General features: G+C 32.9%; 2 protein-coding genes and 1 long non-coding RNA gene across 9 annotated transcripts in view; 1 reads left to right on the top strand and 2 right to left on the bottom strand.

The window, feature by feature from the left end:
• The window catches only part of LOC145942182 (uncharacterized), a 73,485-nt gene that overhangs the window by 13,173 nt on the left and 33,975 nt on the right, over window positions 1-26,337 (top strand). The gene's annotated exons all lie outside the window — the stretch shown is intronic.
• On the bottom strand, window positions 124-2,018 carry LOC145941504 (beta-keto L-gulonate decarboxylase-like). Its single transcript, XM_083047614.1, has 6 exons — window positions 1,901-2,018; window positions 1,682-1,780; window positions 1,423-1,601; window positions 911-1,175; window positions 577-776; window positions 124-297 (listed from the first exon to the last, which is right to left on the bottom strand). Exons 1-6 carry the CDS (start codon window positions 2,016-2,018, stop codon window positions 124-126), a joined length of 1,035 nt encoding a protein of 344 aa, XP_082903740.1.
• Fife (regulating synaptic membrane exocytosis protein fife) overlaps window positions 3,193-26,337 on the bottom strand; it is a 172,326-nt gene continuing 149,181 nt past the window's right edge. For 3 of the 7 annotated variants that reach the window (XM_083048651.1, XM_083048652.1, XM_083048650.1), the window contains exons 16-23: window positions 24,478-24,656; window positions 23,861-24,070; window positions 23,080-23,408; window positions 20,910-21,092; window positions 14,055-14,142; window positions 13,739-13,821; window positions 13,419-13,526; window positions 3,193-12,805 (exon numbers count right to left, since the gene is read on the bottom strand). In XM_083048651.1, coding sequence (XP_082904777.1) covers window positions 12,498-12,805; window positions 13,419-13,526; window positions 13,739-13,821; window positions 14,055-14,142; window positions 20,910-21,092; window positions 23,080-23,408; window positions 23,861-24,070; window positions 24,478-24,656 — 1,488 coding nt within the window. In that variant the 3' untranslated portion in view covers window positions 3,193-12,497. Of the gene's footprint in view, window positions 12,806-13,418; window positions 13,527-13,738; window positions 13,822-14,054; window positions 14,143-17,168; window positions 17,753-20,909; window positions 21,093-23,079; window positions 23,409-23,860; window positions 24,071-24,477; window positions 24,657-26,337 lie in introns of those variants that run through there. The other 4 variants (XR_014426318.1, XR_014426319.1, XM_083048653.1 and 1 more) reach the window with 4 other exon arrangements.

Here is a 26,337-nt window from a genome sequence, read left to right as displayed (position 1 = left end):
TTCTCGGGCCAAAAGCTAAAGATCTGTATAATGTACTCTCATATAAATTCTTCATAGCAAATATAGTATGAAATCGTACCACATAGATATAATACAATATTTATAAAAATACAAATAAAATAATTAATAGGGCAGCTCATAAGTTTGCTGAGGTGGACTAATACGAATGAACCGTTTCGCTAAACTGAAGTATCCTTCGTATTCTATATCATCTGGCGTGATATCGTTAATAAAGTGACCGCCTACGTCTCCGTTGCACGCAAAAGTGTGAAAATTCTGAGTTGTGATATTACTTTTCTGTAATTGATGCAGCTTATAAATATTTTATGACAAATCAAGTTTGAAACTTAAGTACTGTTAGAAAACGAATAGCAAAATTTATTTTATAAATAAACTAATTTTGTTTGTATAAACGCGTGTGTGATATAAAAATATTAAATTAATTTTTCTGATAAGTGGTAAGATATATATAATTGTAATTAATTCAAAAATTAGTGAACAAAGTAAAATTTATAAATTAATAGCAGTTGATTCGAATATGAAAGATATAATCTGCTTAAATATCATTTTAAATACCAGTTGAGTTGGTTCTGCATCCCCCCCAAATAACTGTTGATGATTTACACTATGTTTACATCTACTCAATATTGTGCCAACAGCTACTAGGGGCGTAAAAGTGTCACAGATTTTTTCCGATGGTGCGTCCAAAGCAAAACTAGGGCGTCGAATCTCATTTCTCACGATTCCATTATTGATAACAAATGTGCCACCCAAGCCTATAAAATTAAACGTATATTAGATGTATCGTTTAAAAATAAACCTGCTTTTTTATGTATATAATTATTCATTTTGTTATATCTTGTCAATTAAATACTCTCGATTGAAATATTTCGACTAGATTGTCTTTTACCTATAAAATAATTTGGTTCGTATCTCGTTCTCAGTGCTAATTGTATTACGGTCGGAAAATTCATATCAGTTTGGCGTCCTTTGGCACATATTTTAAGAACGTTGCCCGAAGATCCTTTGCAGATGAAGAAACTGCCATACTGATCACATATAACGTGACTAGGTTTAATAACAAGTTTCGATTCGCATCTTCCCTTTTCGTTCACGAAATTAAAATAACTCTTGTTCGTGACTCTACGTTGCGAATACATAAAATTTATCGCAACCTAGCAGCGTCGAAAATATAGAAAATAATAAGATAAATATTTAAGAAGTATGAAATATATAAATAGATATAAATGTTCATAGAAAAAATTAAGAAAAATTAAAATAAACTTAATATTGCAATGAATTAGTAAAAATATATAGAGAAACAATTTGATGTATAGTTTACCGTATTTCAGATATTCTACAGACCATTGTATTTTTTATGCATTAAATTAAAAATTGCATGAAATTATCGATAATATATACTTCGGAATTAAATGCTCCATGTAATCGGCTTGCTCCTATGACGAAAGAAGAAGTTCTAATACTATAGAACTGATTTATAAGATCTGTTATTTTCCATGATCTCTTCACATCTGGCATTGGATATTTCCAGAGATACTCTGGACCACCCACCTCCATAACGGCAGTATTACCACTTAGTCCTTTTAATAAGAATGTTATTGAATTTTTAATGCGAAAAAAATTTAGACCATTTCTTTAATTTGGCAATTGAATTTCGTACCCTGTGCGACGAGATTAAAGGGTGATTGACGTAAATCAGGACAATTAACTATGCTGACATTAGCCTCGTTAAAGTGGTTTCTCAATACTGCTTGCACGTCTATTATGACATAGTAATAAATACATCAAATATCATCATGTAAATTGTAAATAATAATTATAATATTTGTCGGATCTATATATGAGTCGAAATATAGCGAATATTATATACACTATGTACCATTTTTAATACGAAAAAGGTAAGGTAAACTTAAGTTTTCTAATTGTCCTGTTAATTCTGTATAAACTGGGTAATTATTTCTAACCACTACCTCTTCATTATTAACATTTAATGCCATATTGCTTAACTTAAAAATTTTAAGTTATATAGTCAAAACTTAGGAGATGAGACTGTAACAAATTATAAATAGGTATATTTTTCATATAGAAACATAGAGTTTAGATAGAATATTAATAATATTAAAAACAATATAATGTAAGAGATTAAGAATCTCGATAAGAATACAAACAGATATAAATATATTATGAGAAAAATATCATAATCTCTCGTTTTACATTTGAGCTAGTAATGGGCTATATTAAAAATTTTATACAAACTTGTTTTTCAATATAAAGTCACAAAAAAGGAAAAAAAAAATATTTATATGTATTAACAACTTCAAGATTCAACTTATTAACTTATTAATTTAAATAATATATTTATGTCTACAAAATACATTTTGATAAAACAAGTTTGACTTCACATATATTTGACCTAGAACAAGACTCTGTTGTCATTTTCTTTTTATATCTAATATTTTATTATAGATGAGATTCATTTAAATAATTTTCTGTTTAAATTATTGCAAAATGAAGAAAAAAGACGAGAAGGATAAGAAAAATATAACTTTTATGACGCATTTTAAAAGTAATATTGTAAAATTATGGAATGCTTTAAATAACGAGCTATAATAACAATATCGACGATTTTGCACTTTTCATAATATTTTTATATGACGACAGCATATTGTATAATGCGAAGAAAGTGTATACGTAAATGTATCTGTGCGTATATATGTATACCACTAAAGAAAAAAAAAAATATATATATATATATATATTTATATATACATGTAATCTCACTGTAAAGAGACGTTGTGTAATCGGTTCGTAACTGTCTAAAATCGCGTAAATTGTTTTACCAACTTTATTTGGTAAGTCAGTCCTCCAGTTGTTCTCGTTACGGAACGCACGATACTAATTACAAGCACAAAGCATTAGTAATAGAGCCCGATTCCGTTTTAAGCATAACGGAAAATAGAGACATAAACAACAATAAGGTCATAATATTCATAATAAATACCTAAGCTTCTCGCAGTTTTTTAATGCTTTGTACGTGTTTCAAAAGAAGCTATGTAAAGCGAAAATATAAGTCATTACCTCGACAAAAAATATCATTTATTATTTTGGTGCTTTACATGAGAATAAAACAAAACTCTGATAATTACAGGAACGAGCAGCAGTTCGACATCATTTCTTTCATATTTTTATTTATTCATCGTTCGTTTTTATGCACAATTTTTTTGTGTGCATAAGTATAGTCGCGCTGGCATGTGCATGCGTATGTTTGCATGTATATGACGAGGAGAAAGGTCAGTGTGACATGGAGAGGATTTTTGTGATATATTCACAAATTTTCTTGAGAAGGGAAGGTGGGGAATAAATGATTGAAGAATTCGAAGGGGACTCACATATTGTATGTGTTACAAGAAATCATTCAAGTTCATCCTCGTTAGTAGTATCTGTGCTCGTTCTATTCGCAGTTTTTATATGTGGAATTAAATAGAGTAAACATTCAAGTTGAGGAAGAGAAAAGAAACGAAAGTATCAAAAGTGTACTTAAAACGAACAGATTTACCCATTTCTAATTTGCGAAAGAGGTAACGGGAATTTTTCATCTGTCTTTAAAGAGTTTTGACGCGAAAAGTATTCAATCTCGCGATGTATGCATCAAAAATTTCAAGCTTCAGCACTGCATGTTTACATATGTGCGATTGTATCTTCATTAGCACTATATGGTACATAAATATTCGTGGTATCTTTATCAGCATATAAACACAAGAAGTTACCTATTTTTTATCTTTTTATTATTACATAGGAGATTTTGAAAGAAAGACACACGTGACCAATGTTAATAGGAAGACAAATTCAAGTATAAAGAATTTGCGGCTCATAAAATCGTCCCTGGTTAATGAGAATCAAATACAAGCCGATGATTCGATTTCATTTTCCTCTTTTTGTTCATTTATGTTGCAGATGTTCGAAGCAAGTTGTACATTCTATCATTCTGGCACTTCTTGTCTTTATATTTCTTATGCAATCTTTTTTGCGCAATATTTCTAACACCACTTATTGCTCGGTCTTCATATGATTTCAAAAATGTGTTCCAGATTAGTTAATTCCGAAATACGAAACTAACTGCGCGCAAATGTTTTTAACAATTATTTAATCGTTTTATTTGTTAATCAAAACTATATATAGATTTGCAATCTTGTAGGATACGTATGATAGTCCTTCCTGTACTTTCTCGAGAAAAATACGCATACATTGTACTATAATAGAACTTTTGACGTATAGAAAAATATGACTATTCTGAGAAAGTAAATTAAGGTGTCTATTCTAATTGCTATGTTATTTAATAATTATATATCTTTTCTTTTTCTCTATTATTCCTGCCTTATTATTATTTCTTTTGCCATCGGCTCGCCATCGATTAGAAATCATTTTATGCTGCCAAACAGGCGCAGCAAAATTCCATTGTTGAATATATTAAGTATAAGATAATATGTGTTCTACAATAAAAAATACGATTTTAGGATATATCTGATAAGAGATCGTAATAATGCGAATTATCGCGAAACAAACATAAACTTCAAAGTCCCCTTCGACAGCGGCCGCATTTATTATATATATTTAAAATTATTCACGTTATAAAATTTTTAGAATATAAAATTATAGTTTTTTAAGTCTTATGTAAAAAAAATAGAAATTATAAAATATACATATTTATGTTTTCATGTTAAGATCGGCGGTAATTAATTAAAATTCAAGTAGATTAACTAATTATTAGGACGAAACTTGATTCACATCAATCATGAGAAATTCCTGATTTTTATATTACTTTCCTTTTTGTAAATTTATTATTTGTAAAGACAGCATTTTACTGTCAATTTGAGTATCACTCTGTGTGTTTCAAGAGGTGTTTTCTTGAAAAGAAAAATTCTTTATATATATATATATATATATATATATATATATAAGTGATTATTCATTAAATATTATGTTCCTTGTAGAATTAAAAATTTGGTAGATATGGATCTTTCTTTTTGACAGAATATACATATTTTTTCTAATTAATTTTTGTGAACTATTACATAAAAACAGTTATGTTATTTTGAAAATATAATTAATTAATATCTGCTTATTTGATTAAATTATTATGACAATACATATATGTGATTTAATACGCGTGGAATATCGATTCAGGAATTTCCTCATATTACTGACGGATCGATGCTTAATCAATTACATCAATTAAGAACATAATCGCTGGTCGCCGAAAAATTAAAAAGAAGATCGCAGTTTGTTTAATCGCTAATTATCCGTACTCTCGATTAATTCTATCACACACTGTGACTCTAATCCATATACGCGACAATCAACATTCAACATACAAGAAACATCACATTGAGTATGGTATATGTGTATATGTGACGACATATCGTATCTACAATTTTTAACTATGTTAATAAGGGTGTCCTCGTGTTGTAGCGCTTTTCTCTCTTGGTTGCGAATCATGTTCTTGTAAATGTAAGATGCATACGAGTACGGAACATCGGGGTTACACGAATCCCTCGCGAATAGTAAGAATTTTAATAACTCTAATAACTCTCTAATGACAAAGCAAGAAGAATCACCAAAACGCTTGCCTTTTTGTACAAGACTTTACAAGGCCATAATATGTTTCTTCTTGTGCTGATATTCTCCAGTATTTTTCGACACGTTATTAGCTATTCGCACAATGTCCACATGAATCTTTGACATTGAGATGAGACCAATAGAAATTATTTTATCGGAAGATATAATTGCCATTCGAGATTATTATTATTTGCATACAATTTGAATTTTGTGACTAAAAGTGATTATACAAAATATATAAAAAAATTTTTTAAAAGAAATATGTGGAACCAACACGTTAAATGTTCATTAAAAATCGACATTTGAAATAGAATAAGAAAATTTAATATAATCTTTATTTTAGAATGAGTAAATATTACAATCTTCATAAATAAAATACGTACTACTTAATTGTTACTATTTCATTTCGCGAAATAAATAAAAAAAAATCTAAATAAAATTTTTCATATAACTTTATAAACTTGACAGCTCACAACGTGTCATGACTGAAGGAAATCAGCATACTGTATACATCAGCGAAACATTTTTCAACTGCCATCTCTATGGCTGATGAGAAAATGGCAGAATTTCTTAGCGTGTCTAATTTTATAGGTCCTACGTATCTATAATCAGTATCTAACGACAGCGATACATTAGAAAGACGAAATGCGGAGAATATTGGAAAGAACAATTCGATTGTTTTAATAGATATGCGTAGAGCCTCGAATTATCTCGAGCGAGAATGATAGGTGTCGTAGAATGTGAAAAAAGATCGATTAATCGAGATCAAGGAATTTTTTCTAATCGAAGAGGAAACTTTACGAAATGTTCTAGTCAGATGTAATTTAATTTTTGCAGGGTGATTATCGCTAAACACATTTAACTATTTCAATCCCTAATGGTGTTCTGCGGCCGAAATTATTTGGGTCCCGAATGATTATTGTAACTCGTTTAAGATCTCTCGTACAATTCCGTTTTTCGCCTTTCTTTCCTATCCTTCTTTCTCTCCTCCTTCCTTCTTGAAGGAAGCATTAAGCATTTACTTCGTTTCGATAACACATTTTATCAATCGTTAATTTAATGATTAGAGTACTTAGGCGTATGTAATAATTAAGTCGCGCATCTACGAGGATCAAGCATTCGTGGATGGGCGTCTCTTCACAACTCGTTCGAATGTGATTTTAGGCCGTACTTGAGCAGTCGCTGTTGAGAAACGGAGATCGCGAACATCGTTATTGCCTGAATCCCCGTGAGATATTCCTTCTCGCAAAATGTGACAAGATATAGTCGAGCTATGATCGAATGGAAATCGTAACGTCTACGATCGCGATCGAGAGCCGCGAACGAAAAGAATGGTCTACATCTACATAATTCGACAAATTTTCTTCATTTTTTCTTGTTTGCACAGCGTTCCGTCACGAAGTAAAAACGCAGCGATATAAATCGATCCATTTAAAGATCTTTTTTTTTTAATTTTTCATAGTAATAATAATACAGCATTACTTATGTAAGATAAGAGCTAAAAAAAGATTCAAGCGGATCGATTTACGTCATCGAAATATGTAGCCGATGTACTCGTTACCTGCTAGGCAGGCTACAAAAGTGTCACTGTCGTTTGATCCATGTGAGGATACGCGCGCAATTCCGTGAGATTGTCTCTGACACTTATAATTAGAACGAGTACAACACATATGTACGGGAAGAGGCCGTTATTTGTGTAACTCTTAATTTTAATTAATAGCATCCTCGACGAGAGAGACGACCAATCGCGCTAATATTCATTTCAAAAGAAAGAACAGCTATTTTCTCCGATACTCGTCTAATCTCTGGGAACATTTCTATTTGCGACTGGTTGACCTAATAATTTTACAGTATATCGAATGTACAATTATGCAATAGTTCGCGATGTGTGCTCATTTCTAGGAATACTTTACATGCGGCTCGTAGTAATACGAATTATATATAATAAATATTACATATTATTTTCTAAAGATTCATAGTGTAAGTTTGAATTAATAATTTCGATTGTCAAGATTGATACAACGTATATGTGCTCGTGTGTATTTATTTATCTGTTTGTCAGTCTATCTCTGCATGTGTATTTGTATATGTTTAATGATTTGTTTAGTTACACACACACATGTGTGTTAATAGTCGGAAATAAATGTAGATATTAGTGAAGAGACAGACTCGAAAGTATGCTCTACGTTAAGATACTAGCGTTCTGTGTCGTAGAAAAATCGTAGTTATTTTTTATCTGGGAGCGAGTGACATGCACCTAGATTTTACTAAGTAAGGTAAGCTCGAACTTTGTCGAAAACTGTCTAGAAGATTTTTAGAAACGCACGAAAAGTGAAAGAAGCATAGTGCGAATTATTTACAGTTTAAGCCTTTGGCTACTCAACATCTTAATTGTAAAGATAATATATCAATATAAACATAAACATATAAATATAAATGTAATTTTATATATTTATATTTATTTTATGTTTAATGTGAAATATATATTTTATTTATATTTATTTAAATATATATATGTATATATAAATAAATATATGTATGTGTGTGTGTGTGTGTGTAAAAAATATAGTATAAAATATAGATATAATTAAATAACATCAAACTTATAAAAAAAAGGAGAGATGGTATTTTTATATATCAGAAAATTAGTAGTAGGTTCTTGCAAAAAGAACGAAGAATGCCTTTAAATGTCTTAAATGTCAAGAATTCTGAATCTAATCTAATCGAGATCACTGATGGAAAATGATACAAAGAACAACAATTTAGTTCGTCATCCCTAGATCAATTATCATCATTGATTATAGTTTAATGCTGTGTTATAAAATGTAGATTCTCATCTCGATTTTATAATGCTGCATTAATATTTAGTATAGTCATAGGAGAACAAGCAGCAGCGATAGTGATAACAGTAACAACGGCATCGGTAACGATAGCTAGCGCGATCGTAGTAGTAATAGTAATTATTAGGTCACTTCGAAGGCTAGTAGAAAACGAGCTGAGAACACGCTCAGCTATTTATAAAGGAGAAGTCCTTCATCTAAAGTGTAGATGATTGTATTCATACGAGAAGATTGTCCATGCGATAATCTTCATATGAGACTTTCGATGCGTCCGTCCGAATTAATTTCTTAATCTTCGTCGAAAATTCCATCGATTTTCATTACCTTCGCCACGAATATTTTTTTTGCTTGATTTGTTTGCGCTTGTATTTTCTGTTTATATATACACATCGTCGTTTACTAAGATTTTACTAATTTTAAACTTACTTTCTCCCGCCTTTCTTTATCTTGAATTGTCATTCGTAAAAGGTATCGGTTTTATTCGCGAAAAAAATCAATTAAAATACATAAATAATAATAATCGTATGTGAATAAAAATGTTACCTATTATCGTATCAAATATCATATCACTAAAAAAAATATATAACTATACGAATATTATTCAATCTAATAAACAGAGGATACAAGGTCTTTATTTCACGAGGTAATGCGTATATTATTTAGGCAAAATTTGAATTCAAATCCAATATTCATAACGTCGGGTATATGTTTCTAGGCCGATTATAGATTTACTTCACGTGAGTGACATTTTGTCGTACTCCGCGATATATCTGCGGTAACCCTCGCAAAGGCACAACCTCGGGGTCTGCCTCGTTTATGACTCTTGCGAGACTTTCGCCGGCGTTTGAGGCGCGAGAGACCGATGAGAGAAGCGATTACATCGACAAAAAGTAGGATGAGCAGCACTAATATGTGATTAAAAATATTTCTCCTTTTCTCATATGTCGATCTGCTCTCTCCCTTCCCATCCTCGCGTTCTGTGTTTTTAAGTAAAAAATTACTTTTTTCGGATGTGCTTATATAGGCGTTCGCGATTGAAATGTTTGCCTCAATGAAATCTCTGCAAGACTCGTTCGAACCGATTGGATCTCAAAGATCCGACGTTGAACCAAATAAAATATGCCGATCTAAATATTTACAAAAATGTAAAATCAACGTAAACGTTGTTAGTATAATGCAACTGCGAGAGAATATAAGAACTGCACACGTATGTATATGTCGTCGTTAAGAACTTCGTTTCAACATCGATTTGCGAAAATAAATCTTTGATTGAGAACTTTCGTTGACATCCCTTAAACATCTACATATCGTTAACATCGAGTTTTAATGTGTGATATGGGATAGTGACACCGTACTTATCCTTACATCGTATCATTTAAACACATGTACATTTTGATTATCCTTGTTACAGTTTTCCCGCACAGAGAGATGTTGTAATAATATATAATGTATATTTATATAGGATGTTACACGCGATTCGTCGTCGAAGTATCGACGCCGTAAGAGTTTTACGTTATTACATATACACATCATTTAAATATCGCCGTCTATCTCTCTGCGCACACACCACACTCGATATACTATAATAATAAACCTGTGATCTTTTTTAACCATTTAGATATGATTCACACATCGTGAGGATGCTGCCGGGTCATTTTAATTAATTATGTGTACGGTATTATCACGTTTATCTATTGCACTAATTATTCGGGCGGGGTAAGCGCAATAATTCTGGACAATTCATTCTGCCCCCTAATTCCGTCGCGAGACATTGTAGGTGGGATTTAAACATTCACATTAACGCGTCCCGAGGATCATCGTAAATTATCTCGAAGCAAGTAAGGAGTAAGAGCGTACTGGAATTTTCCTCGTGTCGTATCTTTTTTGCGTTATTTTATTAATTTTCGCGCGATCGAATCTCTTCGGGATTGCTTCGTGAAATTATATAGTGATCTTCGGGATCGCTACGCGAAAAGGGACGTCGATATTAGATCTGAGAAACGTCGAGGAAATCCGCCTGTTCATCCCGTTATCAGTCTACGAGCTACAAAAATTGTGCGACTTCTAAACACCGAGTTTGGTTGATTATTATTCAAGTTGGCCGCAAAGTTCTACCTCTGGAACTCTTTCTCCCTCTCAATCCGCTCCTCTCGTCACTACCTCAAGCTGATTGCTTTTCATTTTTTTTTGTCATCGGCTCGACCAGCGAGCTTTGAAACGATTGTCTATCATTAAGTTAAAGCAGGTTGCGCCGCTCGAGGCATTCCATTAGATTCGAGTGTTTTCTATCGTTATCATTTTTTTGGGGAATGCGAACAGAAAATTCTAAATCTTTCTTTCTCATCATATCTATCGATAAGTAAAATTATATAATTTATCTGACAATTATTTCATAATCTTTGCGTTGTACTGTAATATATATATATATATATATATATATATATATATATATATAACATTCGTATACAAATTAATATTTACATATATGGCAAATCTCTCAGATTCGCGAGCTAATAAAAGATAAAATATAATTTAAAAATATATGTATATCAATTATTAGAGCAGAGAGATCGTTTATATATCACATTGTAAATTTTCTGTTCCGCATTCTAATTCGAGCATCCGTTTTTAATAGAAATGCGAATCCTGGAAGCACCTCGTCGAGGCAATAGGATCAAACAGCCTTTATCGTTCTTTTTTGATCCTCGGTATACCGATATTTGAATTATATTGTGTACGAAATTCGATCGAATCACTGACTGGATCAACCAGATGAGACCATCGGTGGTGGCAGATGTCGGTCGAGTTTCGTTTCGGGTAATCAACGTTTCCGTCGAAATATATTTGTTTCGGGAAAAATGGACCCTCGTCTTATCTCATCAGGATACATGGCTGTATGCAGTTATTCATCGAAAAAAAAATAATCTCTCTCTCTTTCTTCTTTTATACTGTTGTGCGAACACACTTGCGCAGGTACACCTTTATTGCTAAAATCATTACGAAATACCGACGCGAAAAGCACTCGCGGATCTCGAAAGGCGCTGATCAAAGGAACTCAGTTCTATGGAACTTATTCTGTCCTCTTTACTATCTCTTTGCCTCTTTATCGAGTCGAAACGCGATGTTAACGCTGACGTCGTTCTACAAACGCAAATTGAAAGTGTTACATCTTTATGATTTTCAAAATTGATTGTCTTCTTGAACAGTTGTATGATAAAACCCTCTGGAGTTGATTGTCTTCTGGTTATATACTACACGTCATTTTTTTAGAGTCATTTTTTTCAAGTTTGTCAAACGATATATGATCGATCCGTGTTGCTCATTGATTATTCTTCTCAATCATTTTTTATGATAATTTAGAGTTTTTATGCTTTTTATAATATTTTTTAAAAATCTATTTGAAAAAGGATAATATTTTAGAGACACATGCCTTTCTTTTATTATTTGTATGCGGTTGCAAAAATTAATACATTAAACACTCGATTAATAGATGAATCGTTCATTATCTGTTTGTCTTATCAATCGATTTAATACAATTCAATTGCAAGTGTTCAATTCATTTAACGTTCCTTCCCAATCTCTTGATAGCAAAAAAAAAATATATATATATAGCAGAGAGGAAGTAGAATTAATACGTAATAATTTTCTGATCGATTGAATGAAAGAAAAATATTTTTTCATCCGAACGATATTTCGCATAATAAATAAATTTCAGAGTTAAGACTGGCAAGTCGTAACAAGACTCGAAAAGACTCGGACTTCGTTGTTGACAAACTTGATTTACCTTCTGGAACAGCATACGTCTCATCGCTATACTCAAGGACTCGTAATAATAAGAAACGCCGTTTTTTCGTAAAGATCGAGATCGCGCTGGTCTCGAGCTAGCCAGCACCGCAACATGATCAGCCACGATTTCCATCAAGAGATAATCTTGACGACGGACTCGCCCTCGTCCTTGAGCAAAAGGCTCAATCTGAGGTCGAGTTCGCCGGCCTCGATGGCCCACTTTTCCCTTAGCCATCATGGCGAGTCCGCGTTGTGCGAGCCGAGGGTGTGAATCGGGAAGAGCGGATACCAGTCGAAAATAAATTCATTTGGCGGCATCAGATCGAGATTCACTTCGGCGCCGCCCAATCCTTGATTGCTCTCGAAGCCCTGCTTCTTTTCCCACAGCATCACCAGCAAGTGTCTACCCTGCAGGATGTCGCAGCGGCCGTACTTCAACGTCTGCCGATACTGCGGATTCTTCGAGTGTCGTATCACGCGAGTCTTGCGCTTCTGCAGCCACTTATCGTTGTCTTCTCGCAAGTACGTCTTCACATAAGTATCTGTGAAGAAGAATAAAAGTTTCGTGCGATCGAGATCAGCACTCGAGGAAATACTATTCAAATCAAATACTGTTTTTAGCGTAAAGTGGAAAGAATTGCATTCTTTTCTCGTGTGTGATCTTCAACTAACTCTCTAAATTAAGAAAAGAAAAACAAGAAATCTTTTTCAATGTTTTTATAAGTTATACATGAAAATAATTTCGAAACAAAGATTTCTAAAAGATAAAGAAAAGCATACAGTGTTTTTGAATTTTATTAAATTGTTTTATCACTTGAATTAATAAAACTGAGTTAACTCGTTATCATCATTCATTTATAAATAATGTAACATGTTTGTTAATGTATCTAATGATTAATTGGCAAACAAGAAGTCATCACGATTATTTGCTCGGAAAGTGGTTTCTAAACGTTAAAACAATGCATGAATAATCAAGGCGGAGTCGTAAAAGTAACGGCTGCAGAATTAACGTTTTGCGTGAAGATAGAAGAGCGAGGGAAGGTTTCAAAGAAGCTGTTGAAGAGCATTTTACATTAGCCGTAAACGTAAAAGCGAGAGACTCCTGGGAATTAATGGCAGTAAAGAGAAGTGACACACATGTGCTTTTCAAATTACCTGGCTCCTCCTTCTCCTCAAGACAGATGTCCCTTGCGCAGATAACTTCGACTTCGAGAGCTCCCTTGCAGAGGTAGAAGCCCAGCTGCACTTCGCCGTTTTGCGCGCCTGCAAGGTACATAATCGCGAGTGAAATAGATGCGATGGAAGCATTAGTTTAGATCAAAGCTGTCCATATACCTAGGCAATTCTAACAGAGTACATTACGTAATAAACGTTTAAAGTGTTTAATGTGAATAAAAGCTGAGTCGCGGTTTTCGTGTGCGGATGTGATAAGATATTCAGCTAACATTAATTCTATTTTAAATTAGATGTATTACCACTGATTATTTTGTATCTTTTCGGCAACACCTGTCCGCGACCCAGTTTCAGGTCGACGCCGTTTTCATTTCTCGCCGACTGACTGCAACAACAAGAAAGTCATATAAATACAGTTTTGTTTAGCTTAAATTTTGAAGTAATTTCTGTCCATTTTTTTATCGTAAATATCGCGATGAAACACGCGTGATTGAAACACAATATTAATGACATGTGATGGCGCAGAGTATAATTTATTGAAGAATAGATAATAAATGCACGTAAATATGATTAGAATAAATCGATTTTAATTTGTCACAAGAAAGATGGATCGCGTACCTCCATTTCTCGTCTTCATCGGATTCACTATTTCGATCGTAAAATCTCTCAGGAATCTCCATGACGCTGTCTTTGCGCTCACCCCGCCCTACGAGTTGAAAGATATCTTTTCACATTATTGATCATCGACCAGACTGCAATCTGTATGGCGTTGCACGAGTAAGCAAGGATCTGTCACTAAATTATAACTCTCATTCATCGAACAATTTACTCAACACATATAATTATCACTTCTACCAATTATTTTCTAAGTGCACCACCACACAGATCGCAGTTATTAGGTTATTGAAAGAGATAATTTACACCTGCCAACCAGAAGAGTTGTTCAGTTCTACAGGCTTGTTGTTTCAAACTCAGTTTTGCGATAGATTTATCAGAGAAGCTTCCTACTGAACAATACGACAATTGCAAAGCGTCTTCGATCGTATGAATTTCAGTATGATTTTAATGATCTATATATTCTATTATTAATATATCACATTTCACTCACACACATAATATTTTTAATAAAATATTTTTAAAATTGACGAAATAATTGACAATATTTTTTAAAGTGACAACACTATATTGATTGTCTTATTTAACTGTCACTTCAAATAATTATAAAAATTCCAGCTGATCTTTTTGAAGTCATATTGAACAGATAGTAAAAAAAAACAGAGATATTATATATAATTTATAATACAAACTGAATAAATTGACTCCCTTTTCATATATTATTTTCTTTTACTTTAATACCAATTTTGGAATTGCTTATAGAATATTATGTATTTTAGTACACTAGAATGTACAATAAAGATTTTTTTATGCACGCAATTCGATCAATACGAATAATGCTACCAAATCGTGAAATTCAACGACCGAAGCTTCCTGAATTGTAACAAGTTCCAACGCGTTCTCTCTACGTATAAGTAAGATACAAACTTCGATTCTAAAGTACCAGTGATAGCAGGGAGTTTCAACTCTACGAAGAGGAAAGTTCTCGATAGCTGTAATAAGATAATTAAAAGCTCGGAGCTAGTAGTTCGCCCTTGTTTTATCGTTAACATATTCCGTCCAAACTATAGTTTTCACTATGATTTTTTATATATATTTGTATTTCTTTATTATTATTAGTTACAGAATACACGAATTAATCTTAACGCTGCCACATATTATTCATCAAAACAAAAATAATTATTAAATATATACGATTTTAATCAATTCTATATTTTTCTCTTCTTCTAGATAATAGACTATTTAGTAATAAACGAGTATACAGACTATTTCGACTCAGAAATTGACTTGTTTTGATAAAATTATAAAAAGATTTGTGGCACAAAATATATTTTATTTTTCATTTATTTTTACATCATATTCTTTTATGCAATGTAAATTTTCAATTAAATATTTTGAAAAATTTTAAATACATATAATTAAAAATACATAAAAAAAGATAAAGAATTACAAATGAGCCGATAAGACATAATATAGCATCAATAGAAGTTATAGTATAATCAATACAAATAGAGTTCGTTATAATAAGTTTTAATTATATCAATAAAGTGCTACTTGTTAAATGCTCAAGTCAATACAGTGCTTAAAAAACGTGCGACAGTACAACGATGACATTCGACTTCTCTTACCTAAGATCACAACTGTAGGTAGCAACAATGGTGTAGCAGAGCAAGTGACTAGCGTTCACATTATCTACAAATACTAATAAGGCATTCTCAAGCGAATATTCCGAAGCTATTCGTTTTAATTGCAAGAAACGGTTGGGAAGAGATAAGCAATAAAGGAATCACGAGGGTTTGCAGAATAGAATACAGGACGTGGATAAGGTACTTTTTTGCCTTCTACTCACCTGTCCGCAGATGACTCAAAATTGCACAATTTCCGCAACGTATAAATAAATATACGTAAATATAATGATAGTAAATCGCAAATTATTTATCTATTCGAAAGTTATGCTTAATCGTTAACTCGTTAACATTTTAAAATAATTAAAGAATATTCGACTTGATGCGCGTATATATGTATATATATTTTTTTCCTGCACAAATGTTATAATATATTATTACTATTACATAATTTTATTAATTAAACTAAATTTGCTATATTAAAATTTTTGACAGTAATAATAAGCTTGAATAATAATGTCACGCGATAAATGCAATTTCAACGAAAACATCGTATATGTTTTGAACAATTGTCTCGTTCAAATTCATGAAAGATATAATCTTTACAGAAGGGAGAAAACAGGATGAATGAGTTAATTAGAGAGAAGAGGGTAAGAAATTACATGTTAAAACTCTTGGCGATTAATTAGATTAATGAATAAAAGTAGAGAGTGAAATGAAATACAACTGATGTAAAGCAAGAATTTAATGATGTATTCGAGAAGTTGAAAAACCAACAAAAGTATAATTAATCTCGCTGTAAAAAATTAAATTTCGATGGGATTACGAAAGGAAAGGATGCGTGTGCGAAAAGAAAGAGATCTCTCGAATGGGGGGGAGTTTATTTTCTCTTTGTTTTATGATAAATGACGTTGCGTGAATCTCTGAAAAATATAATGTGGCATGTGTATCGGGGAGAAGACAAATTAACAGCACGTGTGCGCAAAAAGGGAGAATTGAACATAGATAAAGTAATAGCGCAAAAATAAAATATATACGTGGGAGATATCTCAGAGCATTTTCTTTATAAAAAAAAAATACATTGATATATCATTTCGAATATCTTTTTTTGTGAAGTACCTTGTCTACGTCATTGATTAATAAGAATTGTAAAGAAGAACGGGAGAAAAGATAAGGGAGAAAATAAAGGTAGAAAGAAAAACAAATGTTCAATACGTGGGTGTAAGGTAGATAGACGAGTTTGTTATTCGTGGACTGATTATAAAAAATATTTGTTCTCGCTGTATAAAAATTTCTATCCAGAAGATATGGATGCTTTTCTATTACAATTATAAAATGTCATTAAAAAGTTAAGAAATAGTTATAAAAAATTAAAACGCTGTTAAAAAAACGCGTTTTGAATAATTATTTGATACATTATTATATTAGTATATAAAATTTATCAAAAATATACAAAAAATTTATTGTATCTTTTTTCTCAAATACACGTACACACAAGATGTTATTAGTGGAATTATTATTTTGTGTGTGTGATAAACAGATTTTTTATTTTCTAGAATTATTTTTAGTAAAAAAATTTTATGGACACAAAAAAGTAGTTTTAAAAATAATGTTATATACATTTAAATCTGAAAATTCTGGAACATAGAAATTTTCAGATTCTATTTCTATTTCTCGATCTGATAAAATATACTTGTATCCATTATCGAATGTCCATATTAACAAATTTGTTTTGTGTGTGTATAAATAAACCTACCCCTATTTTCTCTCCACTGCAGGATAAGTAACGACGTTGTTGTTAAAAGGGGTAAACTAAGGGAGGCAGAAATTGGAAGCGAGATCCTGCCTAAGGTATATACAGTAGAGATAGACGGAAATTGGCGGAGGAAAAGAGCGATAGACAGTGAACGATAGAGAAAGAGTGTGTCTTACCGGAAGCCCGTAGCGTTGGTTGACAGTGCCCTGTGGTTATTTATCGAGGTGGTATGGAGTGCGGCAGTGGGAAGGAGGCCGAGTTACCGGTCCTCGGAGACACAGGCTCGCACTGCCACACAGTAACTGTTGGGACTACGCACTCTGTTGTCGTTGTTGGTGGTCGATGGTGGTTGTTTGGTGGTTGGTTGATTGGTTGGTTGGTTGGTTGGTTGGTTGATTGGTCGTGCGTGCGTGGCCCACGATTTGTCGTCGATAATCGGGGTCGTGACGATGGCCGATGGCGTTTCGACCGAGCGAACCGAGTGTTTCGTGATTCGAGTCGAATACGAAGAGCATTCAGAGTTTTGGCATTGGGCGAACGGTGCCGACCGAGAAAGGATATCAAGATAATCAACAATACAGTGAGGCGTTTAAGTTCAAAGTGCACGCCAAGCTCGAGGCAGTGCACTTATGCGAACGAAGATGCACACAACATGTCAACAGGAAGTCGCGGAGATGAGGCGACAGAGACTGATTAGATGATTGCGATTCTTTGGTGGCGCCGAGACGCTTGATAATCTTTTCAGACGCGGCGACTCAACGAGGTGGATGTCGCATACGCGAGATAGTTTGGGCAAAAGCAGAGAAGAGAAAGATAGAGAGAAAGAGAGAAAATGAGCCAGACAGGAATAATTGTGAAAAGCACTTTGACCGCTGCTTTGAATTCGTTATGCTTTTATACATTCCCCAAAAGTCAGCCAGCTCATTTCTCATGCAATTTGCAGCCTATTTCCTCGTAATGCAAATCTACCCCTAGTTTTCATTTTCATGTTAGCAGATAATGAAAGGAGTGTCGGCAATTTCGTGTTTATTCGTTCAACTAGTGAAATTAACTTTATCTCGCAAACACTTTATATCATTTTTCAATTAGATTTTATTAGCGCGACAATTTTACCATATATTTCAAATATGTATTAATTTTTTAACCATTTATTTTTTGAATGCCCACACGAAAAATCATTCACGCGTATCGCAATCCACCCCGTATGTTCACCCCGGAAGCCGCCAGCTAAAGCAACCGTTAAGCCTGAACGATGAAGAAACGATAATTTTGTTGACAGAACGATCAGCATAGCGCATCGCTATCATGACAGCTTGGCACGGCTGGTGTCGATGAAGCAAACAACACTCGAAGGAGTGGATGAAGAGCTTAAGAGTAGACACAGAAAGAGAGAAAGAAAGAGAGACATAAAGGTCACGACGTTAGAATCATACAACGTGCGTGCAACAGCACAGGAGCACAATAGCGTATTATGTCTTCTGCTGTTCCGATTACGTTGATGGTGCTGGAGATAATGTTCTTTCTTCCGCTTCTTGTGAAAGCTCGAAGCACTGCGAGAGAAGGTATTTTCAGTATTTTCGGAGTCGTTACTGTCAGGCTGTAAGACGATACGAGCAGTCAGCAACAGGCACAACAGCGGCGCGCAACAATAATTGTAGTACAAAGGAGCGGAGAGCACAAATCGCATTAACTTTTGCTTGGCTGGGATGGAGAAAGAACATAGACTTTCGTCCGTGGAACACAAGCCGAAGCGAGAGACAGATACGAAAACGTGGAATGAACTTGGCGATATAGATGCTCGGAAAGATGTCAGCTCGTCGACCGGGACAATGACTCTTCGTGTGATCTAAAAGCGAATGATGATTGACGAGCGAGAAATCAGCACGATGGATTATTTTGCTAGAATTCCGGATGGATCCATTAATGGTGATAAGAACGCTTCTAATACTTCGATTCTGGCTCGATTTCGACATCAACGTCGATCAGTTCCTCGTAATTCGGCGAATATATATGCCGAATATTGTTGGATATTTACAGCGTAATCCAGGAATGAAATACATGCCGAATCGAACATTAAGCGTATGAACGATAAGACGACGATGCAATTGAAGACGCAAAACAGAAGGCAAATTTCGAAAGCGATCATCGTCATGGTCGACGTTAGATGCAAGTCTGAAATCAATCTGATCCCGAATTCCCGAAGTCATGTCGAGGTCCTTTCTAGGTCGGGCTGTTCCCGCTTTGATATGTTAGATATCATAAATTGATAAACGTATGACTTTTGGCAAAGGAAGGAGAAATTCCTCCGCATGTTAAGAACGTTCGCTCGGTCAAACCGCGCAGGATCGACAGGACGTGATAGTGCGAGACAGATAGTAATTTGCATCCGAAAACAAGAATATAGAAAAACTTTACAAAATGATACGATTTGTGGATATAAACATATAGATGCGGGTTATATTAAATATGATCGGAAAAATAATTACAAAATAGAACTGAATAAAAAGAAATGCAGGATATTTGATTTTCGACTATGTTGTGCATATATTATATACATACATTTGCATAATAAATACATAATCAAAAATCCTAGAATCTTAGAAATATCTCTTTACAAAAATTATACGTCGTAATAATTATTGCGAAAGAGTGTCCTGCTTTTCTTGTATTATATATTAAACAACATAGTATAATATATAAGTAAAAAGGTGTAAAAAAATAAAATTTAAGAAAAGTTTTTAAAATCTTATCTAACAGAGTGCTTTTAGTAAAAAATTTACATTTACACGAGTCATAATTAATTATATTTATATATTTATATAAATGACATCTCTTACATGTGAAAAATACTTATTTCAAAATTTTATAAAAATTAATTTTTTTATTTCTCTATCTGTTTCTCAATTGCGAAGAAAAAAAGAAAATATATTTAAAAAATCGTGAGATGGTGATTATAAATTGCTTAAATTGTTGAGTTTTCATACAAAACCATTTTATAAAAATCGAAGATAAAGAATAGAAAGAAAAAACCAATAGAGGATAGGGAGAAGGAAAAAACAGACAGATGATTCGTTTAATGCAACGAATGTGATTAGACGGTCACACATGAGACGATGCATGAATACTCAGTATGCAGCACACACACGCACACACACACTTATATGTATACATTTAAATGCACGATATGCATATGATAGACTTTCATCAATGAGATTCGCTGTTAATTGGATTAGACGGTGATAATGACGTGATAGGCCGACGAGAAACGTTAAACAACAATAACGGTGACAAAAAAAAGAATAAGAGAGAAAGAGAGAGATAGAAAGAGAGTGTCACAAAATGCAATAAAAAAATGATTGTGGGGGTTGTGACGAGCGAATGGAGAGGTACAAAGACAGACAAACAGACGACGGACGACGGACGAAACGAACGAGCGAAATGATGGCCAAGAGAAAGCAAGGAAACGTTTATACTCACGGCTGCCGCGTCTCTTGTCGCCGGTGAGACTCATAGTCCTACTCAGCTCACCCTTGGCCGCCTTCAGCGTTCGCAAACCTTCCAGTATCTCCTCGGTATCTCTCATCGGTCTTGTGAATGAGCTTCGCCGCCGATCACGATTGTAATGTATAGCGGGCAGATCGGTCTCACCCATGCTTCCGCCTGCAAAGTAAATTCAATCGGATGTGATTAAACGCGAGAACAATACATTAAAATAACATCGATGCTTATCTCATCCCTAATTCTCAAATCAAAATTTAATATAAAGATATTTAATTTTAAAAGCCCACGCATTATTTATTAAACTAGAACAAAACAAGCGCGCACTACGCGCGCGTGATTGTTCTATCTTATATTAAAAATAATGTATTTAAAAAAAATAATATAAAGAATGTCTTGTTTATCTATTTTTGTCAATAACTGCTCATTCTCGCGATGACAGCCGCTGAATGGTACGAATATAACACACAACGCGAATCGAGACAACATTGGACAATATTATCATTAACGAGAATAATTAATTTTTTCATAATTTTATTGTCGCTCTTTACGTTATGTTATGAGTTGGACACACAACAGAGTTGAAGACACGACAAAGTTGGACACAATGTTTTGTTGAGTTGAATACTGATTAAAACTCTTTAAAAAATGTAAACGCGTGTTTAAAAATATAGAAAAACATTAACAAAATAGTCCTCTGTTCGATAATGAAAAATATAGAAAAAACACATAACATAACGTAAAGATATACTATACTCGAACCTAAGATTAGAAAAAAATTAATTATCGCCCCTAATGATTAAAACTTATTAAAAAATGAAAGAGCGCGTTTGAAAATATAGGAAAATATGAATAAAATAGTTCTCAGCTTGATAATAAAAATTATTTAAAAAAGATGTGTCATGACCTAACGCGTTATGGTATTTAAATCGCGACTCTAAAATTTCGAAAAAAGTAATTATCGCCCCTAATGATTAAATCTTATTAAAAAATAAAAGAACGTGTTTAAAAATATTAAAATACATTAATGAAATAGTCCTTTAAGAGATAATAAGAAATATAGAAAAAACACGTGACATAACGTAACGAATATATACTCGAACCTAAAATTAGAAATAAATTAATTATTGCCTAATGCTTTAAACTCTTTAAATAATGAAAAAAAATTAAGGTGACACAATACGAACTGTCATTATCATAACCGCGTTTTCGATTTAGAATCGATCACCAATTCACATTCACGGAAAGAGGCAACAATACGCGCGATACCAATCAATATCCACTCCAAACGCACATTTTTCACGTCTACATGATTTTTTTTATAGGAAAAGAAATATTATTATTATTATTATATCTATCCGCATTTTTCTTTAATGCTACTTTAACGTTAGCTTTCACTATACTTCGTAGTGCATCGATTTTTGCTGTTTACAACGTTTTACACGAGCTTTTTGCTGAAGCGACGTAATCGAATAGCGATAATCGAGGAAGCTGTTACTTAAGCGTGCCAAGTACTTCCAACAAGCACTCGAAGATACCGAACAATAGCATCGCCACTGGCTAGCCACTATGTCGTTATTATCTTTAAAAAGGAGCAGAAGAAGAGTGTGGGATGCTTGAGGATAAGAGCCAGCTTGCAGCAAAAAGAGGGACACAATTTATTGGGTCGAGTATTTGCGGGTGACATTTTGATAAAAAAGTCTTTTAAAAATCAAATTTTTAGTTTTCAGTTATTTATGTGCGTTATGAATGCACTGTTATGTCAACCTTATTCAAAATCGTTCGTGATGTCAATATATATATATACATATATATATATATATCTTTATTATATAATAGATATTATATATCTTTCATTTTAAATAATAACATTAAATATTACTTACATTAAAAATTAAAATTCTACGAAATTTTCTTATAAATATATAGTTGAACGAATAAATATTCAATATTCGTTTAATTAATATTTTATTTTTTTTATTTAACGTCTATTACATGCTCTAATTAAATGCTCTCGTAATTAAGCGTCATATTAATCTCTCATGACCGTGAAACCAATGGAATTTACTCGAGAATGATCCTTTTACTAATACGTCAGTGTATTCCCAGAGGAGGAAAAATGGCTCAAATGCTTTTTGTCGATACTCACGTTTGCTATCTGTGCCACCCTGACTCTGGAAGCTGCTCCTACGGCTACCCGGCAGAGATCTGCTGTAATCCCGGCTGAGCTCGTAGGGCTCGACCTCGAGCTGTTCGGACTGGCTGGAGCCGCGTCTGGAATTGGCATGCCAGGCGTGATCCGGATGCAGGAAGCAGAATTCCGGACTGCCACTGTCACTCTGCGTGTCGTCGCTGTAGCTACGATCCCGCAACTCCTTCCTCAGCAATCGTTGAGCGATGTCCATTGACAGCGAACCGCGTGGTGAGCAGTACGGCGATTTGCCCGTTCTAAGCCCGCGCGGATCCTCTAATCGATACCTAGATATTTCATAAACCACGACACTTTGACACATGAACTCGAAAATTTACGTTATCATTTTAATTAATTTATAGCCATCAATCTGCGCAAATTTGCTTATACTCTTTTTCTTTTTTTATTGCTGTCGAATATGATTTATAAGTAATTACATTGATGATATTTCAAATATTATTTTTTTATTAATTAGATTTTGTACAACTAAAGATTTTATATGTTAATAATATAATATATTTTTAAAGAATGTAAAAAAAATGTTTATAATAATAAAAAAATAGAATAATTTTATTCAAAATAATAATAATAATAATTCAATAATAATAATTATAGTTATAATTGTGATAAAATTCATGGATTGTTGTATCAGTCAATTATAGGCTTTTACATTGTAAAAATTTTATGCCATTCAATATTAAGGGTTCTCCAAGCTTCGTCCTTTGAAAGATGCACTTACCAAACCGCTCGATCATTTTCAAGCGCTCGCTGAACATCGACAGTGCATTCACCGAGGAACACATTATCACCATCAGGACAGTAATCCCAGAGAGTCACCTCGATCGCACGTTCCATCAGGCTCTCGCCATCAACTCCGGTAAAGAACAATGTAGCGTTCCAGATAGGTTTCTGGGTCGGCTCGGCCACGATAGTCTTCAGCGCATCACCGCTATATGAAAGTCACAGGTAATTAATCAATCTCTCAATTTGGAGTGTCGAGAAACATAAAATAATAATAATAAATTAAGAGGAAGAGAAGTTAAGTCTCTTCGTATAAAACTCTAGAGATAATTAAAAGATGCTTATATAGTATAATAAAAGGTAGTTATGAGAAAAAATAATGTAATCATTTACGTAAAACTACTCTTAAATATTATTCAACGTTGTATTTAAATTTTTATAGAATTTTTTTTCAATATATGCTTGAGTATATCACAAATTTATATATATGATCCTTATTTTGTTTTGATATATAATACGAATTTTATGCGATCGGGAAGCGATTTTATAGAAGTCCAAAATGTGTGTTGGACATATCCAATCCGAAAATTTATGAGATGACCGAAGACACCTTACCATGGCGGGGCAAGAATGAGCTTGGCGAAAGCCTCCGGCAAGGTGCCGAATCCAGTGTCTTCCCGAATACATAAGTCGTCGGCCATAAAAACCGAAACGACCAATTCTTTTCGTTCTGTCTCGTACGAAACCTGGATTTGTATGCGACCAGTCACCTGTCTCTCTTTTGCTATTTGCTCCTAAAATATAGGAAATCGGTATTAATATTTCCGATATGTCAAAATCTAAAGGGTTAAAGATTTTTGAACTTGCGAGTGGTAACAAATGTTCCTTGTTTTTTATTTATAATATAGATAAAATTGATAAAAAAGCAAGTGATTAGTTGATATTACAAAGTTACAAAATGATTAATTTGAACACATAGTAAATATTAAAATTCGAAGAAAAAATAAGTGCTAAATTATTAATTTTAAATAAAAATTCGAAGAGATAAAATTCGAAGAAATAATTACGATTTTAGAAGGAATCAATAATCTTGAGATAGATTGGAAATAGTATTAAATTATATTCATCAATCAACACACACAATTTATGAAAATAATATCGATAAAAAATATTTAATTTAAAATATCCAAATTTTGTTCTGCTAGAACATTTTGAAGATTTTTTAAATAGAACTTTCGTGACCATTCACGGCTGTCATGAGGAGCTGAAAGCAGAGTTAATTTTGCATGCAGAAGCGATTTCGCGATGGAGTTTTGTTGAAGAGATAAAACGAAGATGAGAATGAGCAAACTAAGAGCAGTCCTCGAGGTTTAATTTTATTCGTGTCAAGATCCATTCCGTGTCACAGATCATACAACATAGCAACTATGGATGTGTATATGTGTGTGTATAGGGATGTAGTCCTAGAAAAAGTATTAATTATATAAAGTTTATTAATTAACTTTTCTCCTTTTAGGCTATTCACAGATTGATAATCCGTTAAAAAAAATAATAAACTATCTAGAAATTTAGAAATCCATAACTACAATTTGTCCTAGTATTTCCGACGGGAATCTTTCAACTTTTGTATTTATAAATTTTTGAATTTTTATATTTCTGTAAGTCTATTTTAAATTTTTTCAGAATTATCTTTTTACTAGAGAGACATCAGAAAGCAATATATTAGTTATAAAATTTATCCTACTTTGATATTTTTGCAGTCATATCTTGAAATAATTTTAATATATTGCCATTGAACACTATATTTAATATAATTAAAATTTTTTCTATATTTCTAGAATTGATTTGATTTGTCTTATTTATTATAGATGTACTTAATAATATATCGGACTACAATCCTAGACGTGCGATACAGTCAAGAAAAACGTTCGTTTAAATAGGCCTTTGTTAATTCTTATTTATTTCAAATTTTTTTTTCGTTATATGCGATTGACGATTTATATATTCTCCTCTCCTTGTACTTCTCTTTCGACTTGTTTCCACGACATCCTTCACACGTCTTCTCTGTAATTTCAATTTTGCATGTTTTTCCAGATCGTGTTCAGTCTCATAATCGCGAAAACATAAATAAACCGTCCATTATTCTTTTTCTTTTCACGTACGGTTTTCCCGGACTGTAAGCTGTTTGCTACGGATTCACATATATATATTTACTTAAATAAAAATTCTTTCTACGCGCAAGCAAAAACACGTGTATATCGCAACGCGCTTCTTCGGGTGTAATAAGTTACGTGTATATTAAAAAATTATATATATTTGTCATAAAATTTTTTATCCACAATTTTAATACTTTAATAATCGAAATAACTTTATCGTATGCTCTATTTTAGCATATTTTCTAAATAAAAACTCGTTTATATCACGTAAATTGATCGTACAGCTGTTTTGTTTATGAAAACGGAAACCAATTGATAT

This window comes from Prenolepis imparis, unplaced genomic scaffold (genome assembly GCF_030444845.1).
Source record: "Prenolepis imparis isolate NDT839.2.m4 unplaced genomic scaffold, iyPreImpa1.0 SCAF_10, whole genome shotgun sequence".
NCBI classification, from domain to species: Eukaryota; Metazoa; Arthropoda; class Insecta; order Hymenoptera; family Formicidae; genus Prenolepis; species Prenolepis imparis.
This window is presented reverse-complemented; position numbering and strand designations above follow the sequence as displayed.

What these genes read in the sequence shown, in the direction of transcription:
- LOC145941504 (XM_083047614.1), bottom strand. Translation starts at nt 2,018, where the DNA reads ATGGCATTAAATGTTAATAATGAAGAGGTAGTGGTTAGAAATAATTAC. An exon ending in CCTTTTTCGTATTAAAAATG is followed by an intron (nt 1,781 to 1,900) that starts GTACATAGTGTA and finishes ATGTCATAATAG; the next exon opens with ACGTGCAAGCAGTATTGAGA. An exon ending in CTTTAATCTCGTCGCACAGG is followed by an intron (nt 1,602 to 1,681) that starts GTACGAAATTCA and finishes TCTTATTAAAAG; the next exon opens with GACTAAGTGGTAATACTGCC.